General features: G+C 42.4%; 1 protein-coding gene across 7 annotated transcripts in view; it reads left to right on the plus strand.

The window, feature by feature from the left end:
- Positions 1-18510, plus strand: part of KIF13A (kinesin family member 13A) — a 215369-nt gene that overhangs the window by 120767 nt on the left and 76092 nt on the right. For all 7 annotated transcript variants that reach the window (XM_042985643.1, XM_042985647.1, XM_042985644.1 and 4 more), the window contains exons 5-9: positions 7721-7813; positions 8912-9092; positions 12325-12412; positions 13901-14035; positions 14744-14856. In XM_042985643.1, the coding sequence (XP_042841577.1) occupies positions 7721-7813; positions 8912-9092; positions 12325-12412; positions 13901-14035; positions 14744-14856 (610 nt within the window). The remainder of the gene's footprint in view (positions 1-7720; positions 7814-8911; positions 9093-12324; positions 12413-13900; positions 14036-14743; positions 14857-18510) is intronic.

Below are 18510 nucleotides of genomic sequence, written 5' to 3' on the forward strand. Positions count from 1 at the left end.
GCTTTGCTTGGCTTGTCTGGGATAGAAACAAATACTCAGATCTTCCTGCTTGCCAAGGACTTCTGAACTTTCCCTTATGGGCTGTTGTGCATTCCCCTAGACATACAACGCTTCGCTTTGTTCTCTTTGCGGGTGAGCGATGGTCAGCAAACATTTAGGTGAAGATACTACATCTTTTATGGATTCCCTGATTCCCACCATCCAACATAAACAGCCCCATTTTTTTGCAAAGTGAGCTTCGACAAGCCGTTGGCAAGTTGTTGTTGTTGTTGTTGTTGTTTTTCTGCTGCGCTGCAAAAGGGGACTGCTGGGTTTAAAAAATAGAAATGAACAAAGCAGGAAACCTTCAGTCTTTTGGATCAACCAAACTCTCCTTAACAGACCATATAAGGCTCTTTGATATTTAATATTTTCTCTGTATCACAGAGTGAAGTATAGTCCTCCTTTGTGTCTCATGGGGAGCCAGTTATGTTGAGGAGGACAGGAGGCTGTATAAAGAGTTCATAGTGCATTTTAAGGCTTTGATTGACAGTCTGGTCTTTTTATAGTTGTTTCTTATCATACCAGTAATGCCCTGAAAGTTACCAAGCCAAAGAATTGATTAAATATAACCCCAGCCAGGGAGTCATACAGCTAACAAGGCACCAGATTAGAAAAATGAGGGAAACTCTATGGAGTATGTTATCTATTTGTAGTTTTATTGATAGGTTTTATTATGTTCGTTTTTACCCCCGTACCCTTCCGAGATAATGTTATGAAACAATAGTAAATATTTTTCCTCCACTGGACAGTATTAGGTTGGCATACCCTGTCCCAAATAATGTTGTTTTTTCTTCCTCTCCTCATGATGCTCCAACATAACACACATACACACCGACATACACATACCCTCAGCATAGACATACATGTACCCCCAACACACATACACACATATATATACCCCCATACAACCCAAAACACATGCCACACACACCCCCAACACACACACGTACACATACACCCAACACGCATATAATCCCATGTACACCCAACACACAAATACATACACACACACCAACACAAATAAAACATAATACCCCACTACCATATACTTGCTCGATCTCTCACTCTCTTTCATGTGTGAGAGTGCCCCACCATTATATTTGGTCAGTGAAATATTTAAAAATATTCTCTATTGCTAGAGGGGTGCCTGGGTGGCTCAGTTGGTTGAGCATCCAACTTCGACTCAGGGCATGATCTCGCGATTCGCGAGTTTGAGCCCCACATCAGGCTCACTGCTGTCTGCACAGAGCCCGCTTCGAATCCTCTGTCTCCCTCTCTCTGACCCTCCCCCACTCACGCTTTCTCTATCTCAAAAATAAATAAACATTAAAAAAGTTCTCCATTGCTAGAGAAATGCAATACATGATTCCTTTAAAATTTTTTTCTAAGAATAAGTATCTTTTCTTTTATCTTTGAAATTGAATTACCTCACAGAATGGTTGAAAAGATGAAGGAACTATTTTTTTTTTAGTTAATTTTAATGTTTATTTATTTTGAGAGAGAAAGAGAGACAGACAGAGTGTGAGCAGGGGGTGGGGGGCAGAGAGAGAGGGAGACACAGAATCCAAGGTGGGCTCCAGGCTCTGAGCTGTCAGCACAGACCCCGACATGGGGCTCGAGCTCACAAACCGTGAGATCATGACCTGAGCTGAAGTTAAACACTTAACCGACTGAGCCACCTAGGCGCCCCGGAACTATTTTTTTTTTTTTAAGTTTATTTATTTTGAGAGAGAGCGCGTGAGTGAGTGTGAGTGGAGGAAGGGCAGATAGGGAATCCCAAACAGGCTCTGTGCTGTCAGCATGGAGCCTGATGCTGAGTTTGATCTCACAAACCTTGAGATCATGACCTGAGCCGAAATCAAGCGTCAGATGCTTAACCCATTGAGCCACCCAGGCTCATCCCAATGAAGGAACTATTTTACTTATTTATTTATTTATTTTATTTTATTTTATTTTTTAAATTTACCATCTTAACCATTTTTTTTTAATGTTTATTTATTTTTGAGGGAGACAGAGACAGAATGCGAGTGGGTTAGGGGCAGAGAGAGAGGGAGACACAGAATCCGAAGCAGGCTCCAAGCTGTCAGCACAGAGCCCGACGTGGGGCTCAAACTCACGGACCATGAGATCATGACCTGAGCCAAAGTTGGACGCTCAACCGACTGAGCCACCCAGGCGCCCCTGAAGGAACTATTTTAAGGAAAAATAATTAGATGTTTACCTCCTTCTCTCTACCAAAATTAATTATAGTTGATTAAAGATTTAAGGGATGATGATAACAATGGATATTAACTAAAATATATTCTATACTTACACCAGCCAGGCCCTATGGTATATGCTTTACCTTTCTTGCCTTATTAAATCATACCAGCAGCCCACTAAGGTAGCAGTCATTGTTCCTGATTTACTAATGTAGAAACCCAGAACTTGCTCAAGGTCACACAGCTGGTAAGGGGCAGAGTTCAGGTTTGAAAATAAAACTGTAAAAAACAAAAATAACAGAACTAGAAGAAAATCTAGGTGAATCCCTATATAATTTGGGGTAATAATAAAACAAAAGGATTTTGGAAGCATAAAAGCATAACATATACCATAGGAAAAATTACAAAGGAAAAGGTGAAAGATTTGGATATGAACAACCAAAAGCTTTTGTATGACAAAAACCAACATGAGATTAAAAAGTAAATGACAGATTAGGAAACAATATTTACAACATAGAGTAGACCAAAGGTTAATACCCTTGATACATGATGAGCATTTTTAAATAAGAAAATCAATGACTAAACCAATTGATTTATAAAAAGAAACATACAACCCAAGTAATCAATTTACTAAAGAATGCGTCCAAAGTGAGCAATAAACAAAGGAAAGGAAAATTTTAGTTTTGTCAAAACCAAGAAGAATGATAATAGCTATGTTGTTGAGGGTGCATTGCTAGAGGACTCAGTAATTAGATTTTTTGGAGTTTTGCCTGGTAAAGTCAATAGAAAAGTGCTCGAAGATAAATAGGTAAGAAAAAGTAAATAATCTAAATATCCATAGTGGGGAACTGATTGCATCAGTTAAACATACAATGGGAAGCTAAGCAGCTATTAAAAAAATAGTAATGTTGATGTAACTTTGTGGAGGTGGGAAAGTCTTCATTATTTCCTGTCGTAAAGAAGAATAAATTTCCCTTAAGACATGAAGCCATAGTGACAAAATGTATTCCAGTCTCTCTAGAATCCAGTCTTGCTTAAAACTGTAAAAATACATGAACATAACAATAGCTCTTTGTATTTATCCTTTTACAAATTCTGCTTCAAGATGGTTATTTAAGGATGGAAAAGAGATGAACTCTTTCCAGAAACACAGTATAATTGTTTTCTACTTTTTCATATTCCATTTTGTATTCCCCAGAAGTTTTTCCTTTCCTACTTATAACTAAAACTTTATTAAATATGTTAAATCTGAATTATATTCCGTCTGTCAAGCATAGCTAAATGTCTAAGAAAACTTGACTTTTTGAAAAGCATATGCACATATTTAGTAGAAATCAGAGAGACTAGTTTGTTTTTTTCTGTCACGTATATTTTGTTTTAATGTCCAGGAGGCTACTATATGCGTGCCAGGAAAAGTATAATCTGTAATTTTTATCAAAATTGTCCAATTAGTATACATATTATGTTAACACATCTATTCATGTCTGTCCCCAGTGCCTTATTTAACCAAGGGTACTGTAGTCTTTAGGGGCTCATTAGAATTTCAAAAACAGCCATACTTTGATCAAAGTATAAACTCTAATGCAATTGAACATTTCTTTTTAAGTTCAGCAAATAATATTTTGATGCGTCAGTCCTCACTAATGAGGAAAGGGGCCTCCAATTAAATACACTTTAGTCTGAGGACAGCTATGTCAACAGAGGAATAACTTGGGAAATAAAAGTGCCTACTGTGTGCCAAGGACTCTTCCAAGACACAAGAGCAGCCGTTTTCACCACCCAGGGGTAGAGAAAAATGGAAAAAAATAGCGCGGTGTGGTGAGTTCTAGAGTTGGTGAGAAAAATCTAAACAAAGCCAAGGAGACCAGAGGTGGGAGTATCAGATTCCTAGTTGTCCCGCAACGTGAGTCACTGATGATGGCTAAGCATCTGCCTTAACGTTCAGGAGTCAGTGCAGACAGACCCGGGCCCTGCCGCTCACTGGCGGTGTGATCTTGGGCAAACGATCCCCCTTTCCGAGCCCCAGCCTCCGTTCAGATCACAATCCATACCCTCTGGTGCTGGGTACTGCAAGGATTCAATGATGTAAAACACAAAGTGCAATGCAAACAGAGCAGATGATAAAAACTGTCTTCTTCTTAGTTGCATAAATAATAAAAGTATCCAACTTTAAAAGGTTAATTTATATCCTCTTTAGTATTTGTAATAATTTCGACATAGGCAAAACCAATTTACTCTTTTTTTTTTTTTTTAAGTTTTTCCCCCCCCCTAGAGAGAGAGAGAGAGAGAATGTGAGCAGGGGACAGAGCCAGAGGGAGAAAGAGAGAATCTTGAGTAGGCTTCATGCTGATGCGGGGCTCAATCCCACAACCCTGGGATAACGACCTGAACCAAAACCAAGAGTCACATGCTCAACTGACTGAGCCACCCAGGTGCCCCCAAACCAGTTTATTCTTATATTTACATCCTGGAGAATTCTCTAATCATTTGGTCTATTTTGTGTGCAATTTTAGTATACATATCTTGGATTGTTTTGTGGTTTTTCTTCACCTGACATGCCTTAAACCTATTTCATGTAGCATTTATTCTTGGTTTTTTGTGTTTGTTTGTTTTTGACTAATCTTTAGTTTAAAAGATCATTTGTGCTAAGAATAAGCAACATTGTGATTTGCCTTTAAAAGAATATGAAGAGGGGCGCCTGGGTGGCTCAGTCCGTTAAGCAGCTGACTTTGGCTCAGGTCATGACCTCATGGTTCATGAGTTCAAGCCCTGCAAGCCCCGTTGTCAGGCTCTCTGCGGTCAGTGCAGAGCCCGCTTCAGATCCTAGCCCCACCCCCCCGCCCCTTCCCCACTCACATGCACGCAGTTTCTCTCTCTCAAAAATAAACATTAAAAAAAAAAAAGAATATGGAGAAAATAAGTCCTCATATTTCCATCCTGCTCGGCCTCAGATGCAGAAGTCAGAAGTATTGTATCTCACTACCTAACATAGGAAGAGAGAGGTTCCTGACCACAGTGCTCCCCTGCAGTTGAATCCTGCAGTCAGCTCAAGCAGGAGTTTTTTTTCAAGTTACCGAATAGGAGTTGAAATCATGAATTACGGGCAGGATGTTTGACCTAGCCAAGCCTCGAAGCGTCTTGTCCCCACCCTCACCCACTTCCTGAGGGGCTGGTTGACCAGGGTGGGAGATCCAACAAGATGGCTCCATTCATCTTCTTGTGCCAAGAAAGTGGTGCCTTCAGAGTCTGCGGGTGGCTGGCACTTGGGTCTGGCTGAGGACCATGGTCAGTTCTCATAAGCCTGAGCGCGGGCTGTGTTCAACTCCTGTGTTCTACACGGCAGGGCTCTGCTCCAGATTTAAGGCCTGCCTTTGGGCGTGGGCCTTGGGGGAGTCCATGTAGGATAAGGAAGATCTTTTGAGAAGACGCACCAGAAAAAAATGGTGACGTAGTGGGTGTCAACTTTGTCATTACCTTCTTTTCAGTCTGTACATGAGTACGTGCACACACAATCTTTAGTTGGTCTTCACAACAAACCTGTGTGTTTCGGGGTGGTTACACCCTTCAAAAAAATCCGTGTGGTACACCAGCATGTTTTAAATACTCTTAGGTACCAGGCTCTGCACTAGATTGTAGAGGTCAGAGAGAAATAAGGTTATATAAATTTGGCATTTTTTCTTCCATTTCATTTTTTTTAACTTTAGTGCTTTTCTCTCTCTCTCTCTCTCTCTCTCTCTAAGTTTTTTACATTGTATGTATAGTTTGCACATGACTTTTGTTAAATGCAGCAATGTTTTTGAATTCCAGCGTTGTTTACACACGTTTGTTTTATTTTTTTTTACATGGTTTGTTATCTTTGTCATATAAAATAGTCACATTTTATGTCTCTACTCCCTTATTAGTGGGCATTTAACTTTATTCCAACTTAGAGAATTGAAATAATGCTGCCCTGGAGAACCTGGGTGGCTCAGTCGATTGAGCATCCAACTTTGGCTCAGGTCATGATCTCACGGCTTGTGAGTTCAAGCCCCACTTCGGGCTCACTAGTGTTAGCACAGAGCCCTCTTTGGATCCTCTGCCCACCCCCCCCCTTTGTCCCTTCCCTCTCTCTCTCTCAAAAATAAACAAACATTTTAAAAAGAAGAAGAAAAATAATGCTGCCATGAGCATCCTATTACAGGGGTCCCTTGTGGGAATGCCTCTAGGGCGCGTGCCTCACAGTGGGCCAGAGTATGGGCTTATTTATATTCTCTTTCAAAGGTGCTGCAAGGTTTTCTTCAAATGGCTGCATTTGTTTTTTCTCCCACCAGCAGGTTATGAAAGTGCCTGTATTTCCTCAGTCTAGCTATATTGTTGCCAAAATTTTGTTTTTCGCCAACCTAATGGTTGAAAATATTACTTGTTTCACATTTAACGTTTATAAGAGTCCCATTCTGCAGCCATGAGGTGCCCCAATGTAACAAGGGACTGCTAAAATCCGATCCAACTTTGCAGGAAAGAAGAAGTACACCTGAGAGCTTATGTTCTGTTGCATTACTTCCAAACATAAAAGGAATTGTTGTGTAGGATTAAAAAAAAGAAGGACTCATTCTTTTCAACCAACATTTATTAAGCATTTTGTCCCAGGCCCTAGGATTACAAAAATAAACAGATTATAGTCTCCGACATCATTCGGGGGGTTCTCAGTCCACTGGAGGAAAGAGGTACTTAAACCAGTAGTTTTGGCAAATACTGTAATCGTGACTGTTCAGGAGCAGTAGAGCACAGGAAGGAGAGCATCATTTTAATTCTCTTAATGACGGGGAATGAATATTAGAAAGTCACAAATTTCAAAGGGTAGTAAATGCCGCCTTCACTGGTGAAAAAGATTTTCACAGTTTTCTCTTCAGCCGGTTGCTACTGGCTGTATTGTGCATGACTGAACATTGCCAAGAATTGCAGTAAGCTGTAGGCAGGCCCGCAGAAGGGAACTCGTCCTCCAGCCCACCATGGGGACAAGGAGACAGGTGCCTTTGCTCCACACCCCGCCCCACCCACCCAACAATGAACAGTTTCTCTGCACTTGGCCGGTACTTTGCACTGTGCTAGGTACTTACACCTCTCGAGATGCGTCTGACAAAGCTCCAGCTCACTGCAAGCTCAGAATCCAGATGGGGAGGTAGGACCATTATGTTGAATGCCATTTTAATACCAACTCTTGGGAGGAAGCGCAACAGAATTTAAACGATGCTTCGGTGTGGCCCTCCAGCATCAGTGCCTGGAGAAGTGTCCCAAGAGGGAAAGAACGGGTAGAATCATGAACTAATCCAGGAACTGAGCTCTTAATACACAGCCCTCAAAAGTAGTCACACAATACACTTTTAACATCTTTTTTGGATTGAGAGACTATTGTTAATAACCGGGACTCTGTTACTAATCCAAACATGTCAAGAAAAATCATTCTTTTCTTTGGTTGTTTTTTTTATTTTATTTTTTAGGTCAAGAAGTGGTTTTCAAGTGCCTTGGGGAAGGAATTCTTGAAAAAGCCTTCCAGGGGTATAATGCTTGTATTTTTGCATATGGACAGACAGGTAAGTAGCTGTATTTATAGTCAGTGATATTAAATATGCATTTCTTAAAGCCTAGAACTAGAAAGCACTTTCTAGTGACACTTCCTGGGAAGTGACAGAAACATACTTCTGATTTTGTGGGTTTAACTGAATTTGATGATCAAAAGGCCCCTCTTTTTGAAGGTTCAACAATTTTGGTAACTGAGTAATTGAGCAAGGCTAGTTTCAAACTGTTAAGTGTCATTTTCCTAAATTGTAGTTTTAACTGTATTTGAACTGGAAAAATAATTACCAGTTTCTCAGTATAAAGGTTCTAGTAAAATGTGGTAGAGCAACTCTTAGTATCATCCTATATGGAGGACCTTCCCTGGGCACAAGAGTGGTGTTGAATATTTTTTAAGTTTAGTTATTTTGAGAGACACAGGGCACGTGCACGTGCGTGTGTGCATGTGAGTGGGAGAGAGGCAGAGAGAGAGACAGTGGGGTGTGGAGAGAGAATCCCAAGCAGGCTCTGCACTGCCAGCACAGTGCCCGATTGGGGATTCGACCTCATGAGCCATAAGATCATGACCTGAGCTGAAATCAAGAGTCCGACGCTTAACTTACTGAGCCACCCAGGTGCCCCTTGAGCGGTGATGGATTATTAAACCAAGATTGTGAGACAGGTGCTTGGAACACGTAGAACAGAAGCATGTTAGGGGCTCAACCATTAACATTGCTTCGGTTATAAAGTTAGACTAAGTCATGCCAGTACTCCCTGCTGTCACATCACAGGACAGCTAGGAGACTCGGTGAGAGGATACTTTCACAAAAATAAACTATTTTTGTGGCTAAGGACTGTTAATGTTACTCAATAATGTATACTTGATATTTACTATACATACTTTTCAAGATCATGTATCTGTAGTGGTTATATTTGTAGGCATCCCTCTGTCAAACTGGAGACCATGCGTGTTATAGAAGAATAGTTGCCTTACTGCCCGAGGGCATTAGTTTGAGGGCAATGTTTGCTACTTCTGCTATGTGACCCTGGTGTGTGTATGTAGGAAACTCATATGATGGAAGCATTATGTTTCACTTCCTCTGCTTCCTCCCTTCTTTCTGCTTGATCTTCTCCAGGTTCAGGAAAATCCTTCTCCATGATGGGCAGTGCTGAGCAGCTGGGCCTTATTCCAAGGCTCTGCTGTGCTTTATTTAAAAGGATCTCCCTAGAGCAAAATGAGTCACAGACCTTTAAAGTCGAAGTATCCTATATGGAAATTTATAATGAGAAAGTTCGGGATCTTTTAGACCCCAAAGGGTAAGTTAGTGGTTGCAATTAAGCTTATAATGGGGGGTAATAATTGTAAATGATCCTTAAGTTAAAACTGCAAGTGAATATATTTATTTGAGCCATTGGGTCACTGCTCTGGTTTCAGTTCATTCGCTGAGAAACCAAAGCCTGCTGGTAGACCCAGTACATGTAGTTTATCCTAAATTCACGTATAAAGTTGCTTACGTATGCCATTTAAAAAGACGTTTTTACTGTTGGTATTATTTTTGCTACCGTGGCTTGTTCATACAAATTGAGTTAAGAATGACACATTGGTTCTCCCATTCATGTGGAAAGCAGCAGCAGCTCTAAATTAGAGTAAGTGCTTGAGGGCTTGAAAGAACTCAGCCCTGGCAAGCCATTCTCTCCCTGGGCTGTGTGCTGGAATCACATTGGGGGGCTTTTTAAGAATGTGCTGGCCTGAGCCCCACCCGTAGAGACTATGAGTCAGTGGACCCAAGGGGACATCCCCACATCAGTACTTTTTAAAAATGAGGTGATAAAAACCAGATGAGCTTGATTCATAGAGAGAAAAAGGGTCATTTACTTTTCTTCCTTAATTTTTTTTTTACTGACTTAAAACTAACACATATTCATAGAAAATTCAGAAAATAGGCAAAACGTAGTAAGAACTAAAAATGACCTATAATCCCTCAAAACTAAAAATAACCACTGTTAATACTGTGGTGCATTTTGACCCTGTGTTTCAAGTCTGTGGGGTGTCTCTGTGTGTTCAGGTCATTCTCTAAATACAATTCAGTATACTGAATTATTTTATATGCTTCTAGCTGCTGTGTGGTCAAGGGTGTTACCAAAGGTATACGATCAAAATGGTAGGTGACAAGGAAGTGAACCAGTCGTGGGAAATGTTTATATTTACTTTAAAGTTATTAACTATTTGCATATGAAAGAACACTTACAACACATGTAAGATATAAATAATAATAAAATTGACTACCCTCTTTACATTTGGCTTAATAAAATGGAACATGACCAATATTTTTAGAGCCCCTATATGTTTCTCTTGGATTCCATTCCATTCCCTACCCCTCCCCAAGGTAACCACTGTTAGGAATTTTATGTTTCTCATTATCTTCACTCCTCTTAAAGTTTGCACATAAGTTTGCACAATTTGAAACTTCGTGTGACATTATCATATATATGTCCTTCATTGACTTGTAGTTTCCTGTTCATGATTCATTCATTCTGATGATATGAAGTAAGGATGCATTGACTTTTACTGCTTTTTGGTGTTCCATTATATGATTACCATAGCCTGTCTCACGCCTGTCGCCTGTGTGGTTTCCACTTTCTACTGCTACGGTGCCGCTCTGAGCATTCTTGTTGTGTCCTCTTGGGTGTTGCAAATGTAGGGGTTTCTAGGGACTGCATCTGGGGTAGACTTGCGGGCAATAAGATACTGAGTCTCCGACTTTATGAGGTACTGCCCAACTGTCTTCCAAAGGGCTTATACCAGCTTGCAGCCCACCAGCAGGTACAAGAATTCCATGTTAGTCCCCATCACAAGCAGAACTGTGCTAGAGGGACTTTTTCTTGCTCCACAGTAGTATTAAAGACTCTCTGTGCAGGCTGAGTGAGCAGAATTCCAGGTGTGTGTGCATCCAGCTAGCTGTCTTGAAGATACGTGTTTGGTCTGCCCCGGTTTAGAGTACACAGAATTGCTCATTGTTATGTTAAAATAAAGGTAGTAAAACCTACTTTGTAAGTTGCTGTAAGATTAAATGAGATAACTAAAAAGTTCTTAGGGCACAATGCATGACTCTGGGAAGCACTCAGCAATCCTTAGCTCCTTCCCCCCCCCCCCCCCCCCCCCCGGAGTGATGCCAAGCATTGACTCTTATGATTTGCAAGGTGATTAATATCTGATGCAATGAAAAAGGTGACAGGTGCAATATGCTTGTGATATATATGAGTTTGCTTTTAATCTCAATTACCTATTGATAAGCTGTTGAAATGGGTCCCAGACCAGGTTTGTCATTTAAAAATCCAAAAAAGTTTTAAAGTCTTCACCAGCAGAGCCAATTCTAAATATAGGATAAATATCAGTAACTACAAGCAATTGCCATATCACCTTCTGCATAAAATTGTCAGCACAGAAGCAGCATAACTCAATGTAGACTTAAAGCAAATTAAAACACTTTAATATTGTTCAATACTTGATCACTGCTAGGAATGTATCCAAGGGATACAGGAGTACTGATGCATAGGGGCACTTGTACCGCAATGTTTATAGCAGCACTCTCAACAATAGCCAAATTATGGAAAGAGCCTAAATGTCCATCAATTGATGAATGGATAAAGAAATTGTGGTTTATATACACAATGGAATACTACGTGGCAATGAGAAAAAATGAAATATGGCCTTTTGTAGCAACGTGGATGGAACTGGAGAGTGTGATGCTAAGTGAAATAAGCCATACAGAGAAAGACAGATACCATATGGTTTCACTCTTATGTGGATCCTGAGAAACGTAACAGAAACCCATGGGGGAGGGGAAGGAAAAAAAAAAAAAAAGAGGTTAGAGTGGGAGAGAGCCAAAGCATAAGAGACTGTTAAAAACTGAGAACAAACTGAGGGTTGATGGGGGGTGGGAGGGAGGGCAGGGTGGGTGATGGGTATTGAGGAGGGCACCTTTTGGGATGAGCACTGGGTGTTGTATGGAAACCAATTTGACAGTAAATTTCATATATTAAAAAATAAAAAAAAATACTTGATCAAAACTTTAAGACATTATTTACTGAGACTGAGAATGTGCTTATTTATGAAATAGTCTTAAAAGTGTAATTCAATTCTGGTATGTTCTTTGCTTTCCTTCCTTCCTTCCTCCTCCCTTCCTTCTTTTCTTCCTTCCTTCCTTCTTTCCTTTCTTCCTTCCTTCCTTCCTTCCTTTTCTTCTACGTAAAACTAAAGTTCATCTACTAGAGCAAGTTTGCCTAACCTAGTATTCTGTGTCCTGGGTGTTTAGTTTGGGAGTAAAGATAGAATTTTTTAAATAGAGTAAGCTACTTTAAATAGAAATCAGAGTATAAAAGACATTCCTCATATGGAATGCTGTTTTGCTAATCCAAATAAAGTAGCTTTTAGAATATTTTTTTGATCATTAAAAATATTGCAATCTTAGTTTCTGAGTACTTAAAAAGAAAGAAAAGCTTCCCAGTTTGGTCTGATTCATTCATTCCTTTTTCCTTCCTCCCAAAGGAATAGACAGTCTCTTAAAGTTCGAGAGCATAAAGTGTTGGGGCCATATGTAGATGGTTTATCCCAGCTGGCTGTCACTAGTTTTGAGGTAAGTGTCATTAAAAAAAAAAAGTCATTAAAAAAAAAATGGTGGTAAATTGAAGCACGTAAGTAATGTTGAATGTATTTTTTATGTGAATGCTTTATAGCATATTGGTACCACGTGTGGTCTCGGGAGCCCAGTAGCAACATCCCCTACATGGAAAGAAACACCTTCAACCTGCTTTGTTGTGAAGGCATTACAGTGTGGTTAAGAGGCGCAGCATTTTGAGTTGCTGAATATTTTCTTTCATACCACTTTCTTGAAAATGGCCTCCCCAAGGTTGCCAGTGATGTCCTCTTAGAGAAGTCTAGATGCACATAAGCAGTGTTGGGTAGTAAATTCACGCTCCTCCCTCTGACAGGGTCTCCTGTGCCCATTTCCATTGCTTTTCACTCTTCTGGTTCTTCTGTTTGTCCAAATTGCTCCTCTCTCCATTGACTGACCCATCTCATTCTCCCGCTACTTGACTTTAACGCCTCTATATATTCCCGACTAGATGTTTTGACCTTGCTTCTATTGTCACTGCTCCGGAAACCCCCCAAAACAACCTGCTCTGTGTTGCTGAGGGATGCAGACAGACGAGTGAGCCAAAACATCCTCTATCTAGGTGTGTGGTCTGGAGGTTGTGGCCGTCCCATCATCACCTCAGACTCAGTGTGACTAAAATTAATCTGTGAGATAACTCCCTCCAGCCATTTAGATGAAGAAGGTTTTAGTGTTGCTCAAATCAGAACCAGAGTGCACTCATCACTTTAGAAGCACTTAGGTGCTGAAGCGAATGGAAAACTCTCTGGCGTAACGGTGCTAAGTCAGCACCTTCGCTCAGGTGTGTGGGTCCTAGCTCAGTGTGCTGGGGGTCAGTGTCCATCTCACCCTGTCACTTATTCGTAAGAGCCACGGAGCTTGTGACTTGCTTCCCCGCTCTGTCTCTGACTAGATGTAGGAAAAGTTAACTTGATCTCCATGAACGTCAGTGTTCTGTGGGTAACATCAGGAGAATGCATCTTTTATAAAACTTATTCAGCAAACATTGTGTGAGAGCCCATAGGTTCCCAGCATTCGAAGACAGGTGTACAAGGATGAATAAGGAAAAGTCCTTGTCCTTGGAGAAGCACGGTGTGGGAGGAGGGGGACACAAAAGCAGTAGACAGCCATGCAGAGTCTGAAGCACAGGAGAGTTAGAATAAAATAAGGTCACTGCTGTTACTATCTGGAGCTCGATACACATTTCTTTTCTTCCCTAGGAACTTGCCGGGGCAAAAAAAGGTGCTGAACAGAGAAAGGGGACAATTGTGGGAGGGCCAGACTGGGGGAAACATCTCGTATCTTAGAAAGCGGAGAGGGAGGTAAAGGCTCCCACCGTGCCCCGTGGAGGTTCGGGTGGAAAGGCGGTGACCCTGCGTCCCAGGGATGGTCATTAATCTGTACACCTGGTAGGCGGGACCGCATTCCCATGTGTTTGCTTCTGATGTTTTCCTTATGCTTTGCCTCTAGGATATTGAGTCATTGATGTCTGAGGGAAATAAGTCTCGGACCGTAGCTGCAACCAACATGAATGAAGAAAGTAGCCGCTCCCATGCTGTGTTCAACATCATAATCACGCAGACGCTTTACGACCTGCAGTCTGGGGTGAGGGACAGGGGGGAGCCTTTGGTGGCAATAAAAGAACTTAGATATCTGCAGCAATGAAGTGTTTGGGTTGGGTTCTGCTGCTGAGAATTTTGTGTGGGCTTTCCTACTTACTAGCTGAGCCACTTTGCTTAAATCGTTTAGTTTATTAGGTCTTCCTTTATATAGAACTTTAAAAAAAATATAGGGTTTCTTGTGTAAACTCCCTAAAGAGCGTGATGATGTCGCCATACAGCTTTTAATATGTATACTTTCATCCTGAAATTCCCCTAAAAACAGCTGTGTCTACCTCATAACCCTTAAGGGCTATTAAAGAAAAAAACCACAATCTTTAGCCTAAAGAACACTTTTTCGAAAGGAGAGGAATTTGACCTGAATATGCAGGCATCTTCATGTGCTGGTGTTTCCTCAAAGGCACAGAAAACCTCCCGCTTCCTGACTGTATTTGGAAAGCTGAGCGTGCTTGCTCCCCAGCTATACAACAAACACTGCATTTGCACGGCAGTTTAAATTTGACCATGCAAATGCGAGTCTGCATAGCTTCTTACCTGCCCTGTCTGATTCATTCATTCCTTTTTCCTTCCTCCCAAAGGAATAGACAGCGGCAGGGGCCTGGCCGCTGAGGCTGCCCTCAGTTACAGTACCAACATCCGCGTAGACATCTGCATTTGCACTCACGTGTGTTGTTGTCCTGTTTCCTCCAACTAGAACTCCGGAGAGAAGGTCAGTAAGGTCAGCCTGGTAGACCTGGCGGGTAGCGAGAGAGTGTCCAAAACAGGAGCCGCGGGAGAGCGACTGAAAGAAGGCAGCAACATTAACAAGTAAGGTGGCCGGGGCGACGCCGGGCTGCGTGTGTGTCTGGGGGACTTGTTGCGTTAGAAGCCATCGAATGGTTCCGGCGGCATGTGGTTCTGGGTCTGTGTAGCTTTAGTAAACTGAGCTGAGGAAAACCAACAGCCTGCCTCTGCCGAAACGCGTGAGGTTTATGTGCGTGAAGCTCCGTGCTGCGGCCCGCAGGGTATCCTCGTGTATGATGCGGTCTTGCGTGAGTGCACATCACAGTTCTCTAAATCACATTCTGTCTTCGATTAACCCAAGGAGCGTACTCTGAAAACAAAAGCTGCTCTGAAGCCCTTTGTATGGCTAATGCTGTTTAAACATCAAGACCTAAAAAAAATGGAGCAGCTACTGAATACCTGCCATATCGAAAACTCACCATTTGCCTTCAGTGCACCCAGGGATGCACACTGGAGGCTGACAGAGGGCAGGGGGGTGCAGGATGTGTAGGAGTTTGCCAGACAGACAAAGGAGATGAAGGCATTCTGCACACAGGCAGGCGAAGTGCTTGTTTTCTGTAACTAGTCTCCCAGGATGGCACCTGCTGGGCCAGAGCGAGCTTGGCTTTCCAGCAGGAGAGGAAGCAGAGTTGGTGTCTGGCTCAAGCCAGACTGTCAGAGTTCATTCCTTCCTTTTACCCTTCTGTGTTTTCTTTTTCTCATCTGTAAATGGGGGATAATAATAGTCCCTACTTCATAGAATTGTTGGAGCTCAAATACCCATAATGGGCTTAGAACAATGCCTGGCACTGAATCAATATTAATTATTGCAGCTATTATTTTTATAACCTGTGTAAATAGCATAAAAGTTCAGCAGAAGAGGGGCGCCTCAGTGGCTCAGTCGGTTAAGCGTCCAACTTTGGCTCAGGTCGTGATCTCGCGGTTTGTGGGTTTGAACCCCGCGTCGGACTCTGTGCTGACAGTTCAGAGCCTGGAGCCTGCTTTGGATGCTGTGTCTCCCTCTCTCTCTGCCCCTCTCCCACTTGCGTTCTGTGTCTCTCTCAAAAATAAATAAACAGTAAAAAAAAATTGTTTTTTAAGTTCTGCAGAAGTAGTTTAGTTTGTACTTGTAACATCTTTCTGCTGAGACATGACTTGGGGTTTCATTTAGGACAGAAGTGACAAGGGGTAATAGAGGCAGGAACATGTTGGTGCCGCTTGCATTTTAAAAATGACGCTAGCACATTATAATTTTAGTGTTCCGAAGTTTAAAATTAGAAGTAAGATATCACCCCCTCTATCAGCTGGACACAGCGGCACTCACTGCAGAGACTGCTGCTTTAGGGAGTTAATCTTCCAGTCAGCCTGTCTCCCTCTCTAATAACAAAGGGTTTTGCTAGATTTCATGACAAAGCACTGTAGGAGCCCAGGCCCGGGCTGCAGCTCTGTGATCCACAGTGAGCTCAAGAGCTGGGATGGGAAAGCAGAAAGGGGGGTATTAGGAAGCAGGTATCAACAAAAAGACTGTCAGTCCTCGTAGAGATTTGTTTACTGCTGCTAAGCCATGCCAGCCCTTTGCCTTCTGGCTGGGCGTATGGGAAAACACTAGAAGTTCTGTGCTGGGAATGTGTGAGAAATTAGAGTATGGCTGGCCTTGAAGGGTGATGATCACTAACTTGTACTGACCTCTTACTGTGTTCTAGGCTCTGTTCTGAATGCTCCACATGTAATAACTCATCCTCACATTAGCGTTGCAGGGGCGGGGACAGGGCAGGGGGTGTCTGTTATCCTTATTTTATAGATGAGAAAATCAAGACACAGATTGGTTAAATAACGTGCCCCAGGTCTCAGAGGTCTGAGTGTGGATCTGCATCTGGTTGCAGGCAGTCTGGCTCCAGGGCCAGTATACTTGTGGTGACTGACCTGGGTGAAACCCCCAGGCAGTATACTTGGGGTGACCATGTGTTCTGTTTGCCTGCAAGAGTCCTAGTTGATACTTTTGCCCCAGAGTAGACATTATAGCGCCCTCTTTAATTTGGGCACTAAATTAGGCCATGTCCCAAGCTGGACTACCTCAAGGCCACGTGATATAACATGATTTAGATCCCCAGCAACTGTCTTCCATAATGACTTACCAAATTGAATGGAATCCTCTTAGCATCATGCTGTCGTTCCTTATTTATATGCTAGCTGTTTCACAAATGGATGCATGTACTCCCCACTACTAGTCAGTGGGATCTTGTCTGCTGGTTCTTTATAGTTTTCAGAGCACTTTCGTATGCATTATTTCATGTGAGGCTCTTAATAGGTATTTTTATCTACTGATAGATGAGGAAATTGATGGTTGGAGACATTTAAGTAATATGGATGAAGGCCAAGCAGACATTGATTAAGCCTCTGCTCTGTGTCTGGCACTGCATTAGATGCTGGGAATGCAAAAGAAATTTAGATATTGTTGTAGACATACTGCCTCCCCACCCCCTAAATATGTCCTTGTCCTAATCCCCAAAACTTTTGCATACGTGACCTTGAAAGGCTGAGGGTATTGCAGATGTGATTAAGATTTTTTGATGAGGAGATTATCCAGGTGGACCTGATGTAAAAACAAAGCTCCTTAGGGACACCTGGGTGACTCAGTCTGTTAAGCGTCTGGCTCTTGATTTCGGCTCCATTCGTGATCTCACAGTTCGTGAGTTCAAGCCCTGTGTTGGGCTCTGCATTGACAGTGTGGAGCCTGCTTGGAATTCTCTCTCCTCTCTCTCTGCCTCTCTCCCACTCACACGCTCTGTCTCTCTCTCTCAAAATAAATGTAAAAAGTTAAAAAAAAATAAAAACAAAGCTCTTTAAAAGTGAAAGAGGGAGGTAGGAGGGCCAGAGTTGATCAGAGTGATGCAGAGTGATGGAAAGCCTTCACCGTCCGGCTCTTGTTTGAAGGTGGAGGAAGGGGCCGTGAGCCCTGGAATGCGGGCAGCCTGTGGAAGGTGGAAATGGCAAGGAGACAGACGGTCCCCTAGGGCAGCTCTGCTGACACCTTGATGTTAGCCCCATGAGACATGTTCTGGACTTCTGGCCTCCAGAACTGTCAGAAAATAGGTGTTGTTTTAAGCCACTGCATTTGTGGTGATTTGTTAGAGCATGAGGAGCACATAGTTTAGGACAATAGGAAGTCACTTCGCTTGAACAAAATGAAAGGAAGGAGGATTTTTTTTTTCTGGCCAGACAATGTTGAGACATGCTACTTAAGCCAACGTGTAAGCATGGAACTATTTTTTATGACACCTTGGCCAGCCTGTGGATGCTTGCCAAGTTGGTCTTATGCTTTTCCCAAAATAACCGGCTCAGAGGGAGGGAAGCTGCCTCTGAACCTTTTCCACTGCGCCCCAGTCCAGGGCTGTTTTCTTTTCCCGATACACCTCTCTGATCCCCCTGAGTAGGTGCATATGCCCCTAAAGTCCAGGCCAGGCCCAGGTCTCCAGCACGTGTCCTCCAGGCCCTCGCTCTGGTCATCGGTACATAGCGACCGTATGAATGGGACATCGTCTCTCCACTGGAAGGTTCCCTGGGGTCAGCACAGCTCAGAGATCTTCGTGGAGATTGGCCCTCCGTCCCTCACCTGCCATTCCAAAATCCAGAACGCTCTGAAAACCAAGTGCTTTTTTTTTTTTTCTTCACAGCTTGCTTGTTGGTGGAGCCTCACCT

Source organism: Panthera tigris, chromosome B2 (assembly GCF_018350195.1).
Source record: "Panthera tigris isolate Pti1 chromosome B2, P.tigris_Pti1_mat1.1, whole genome shotgun sequence".
NCBI lineage: Eukaryota > Metazoa > Chordata > Mammalia > Carnivora > Felidae > Panthera > Panthera tigris.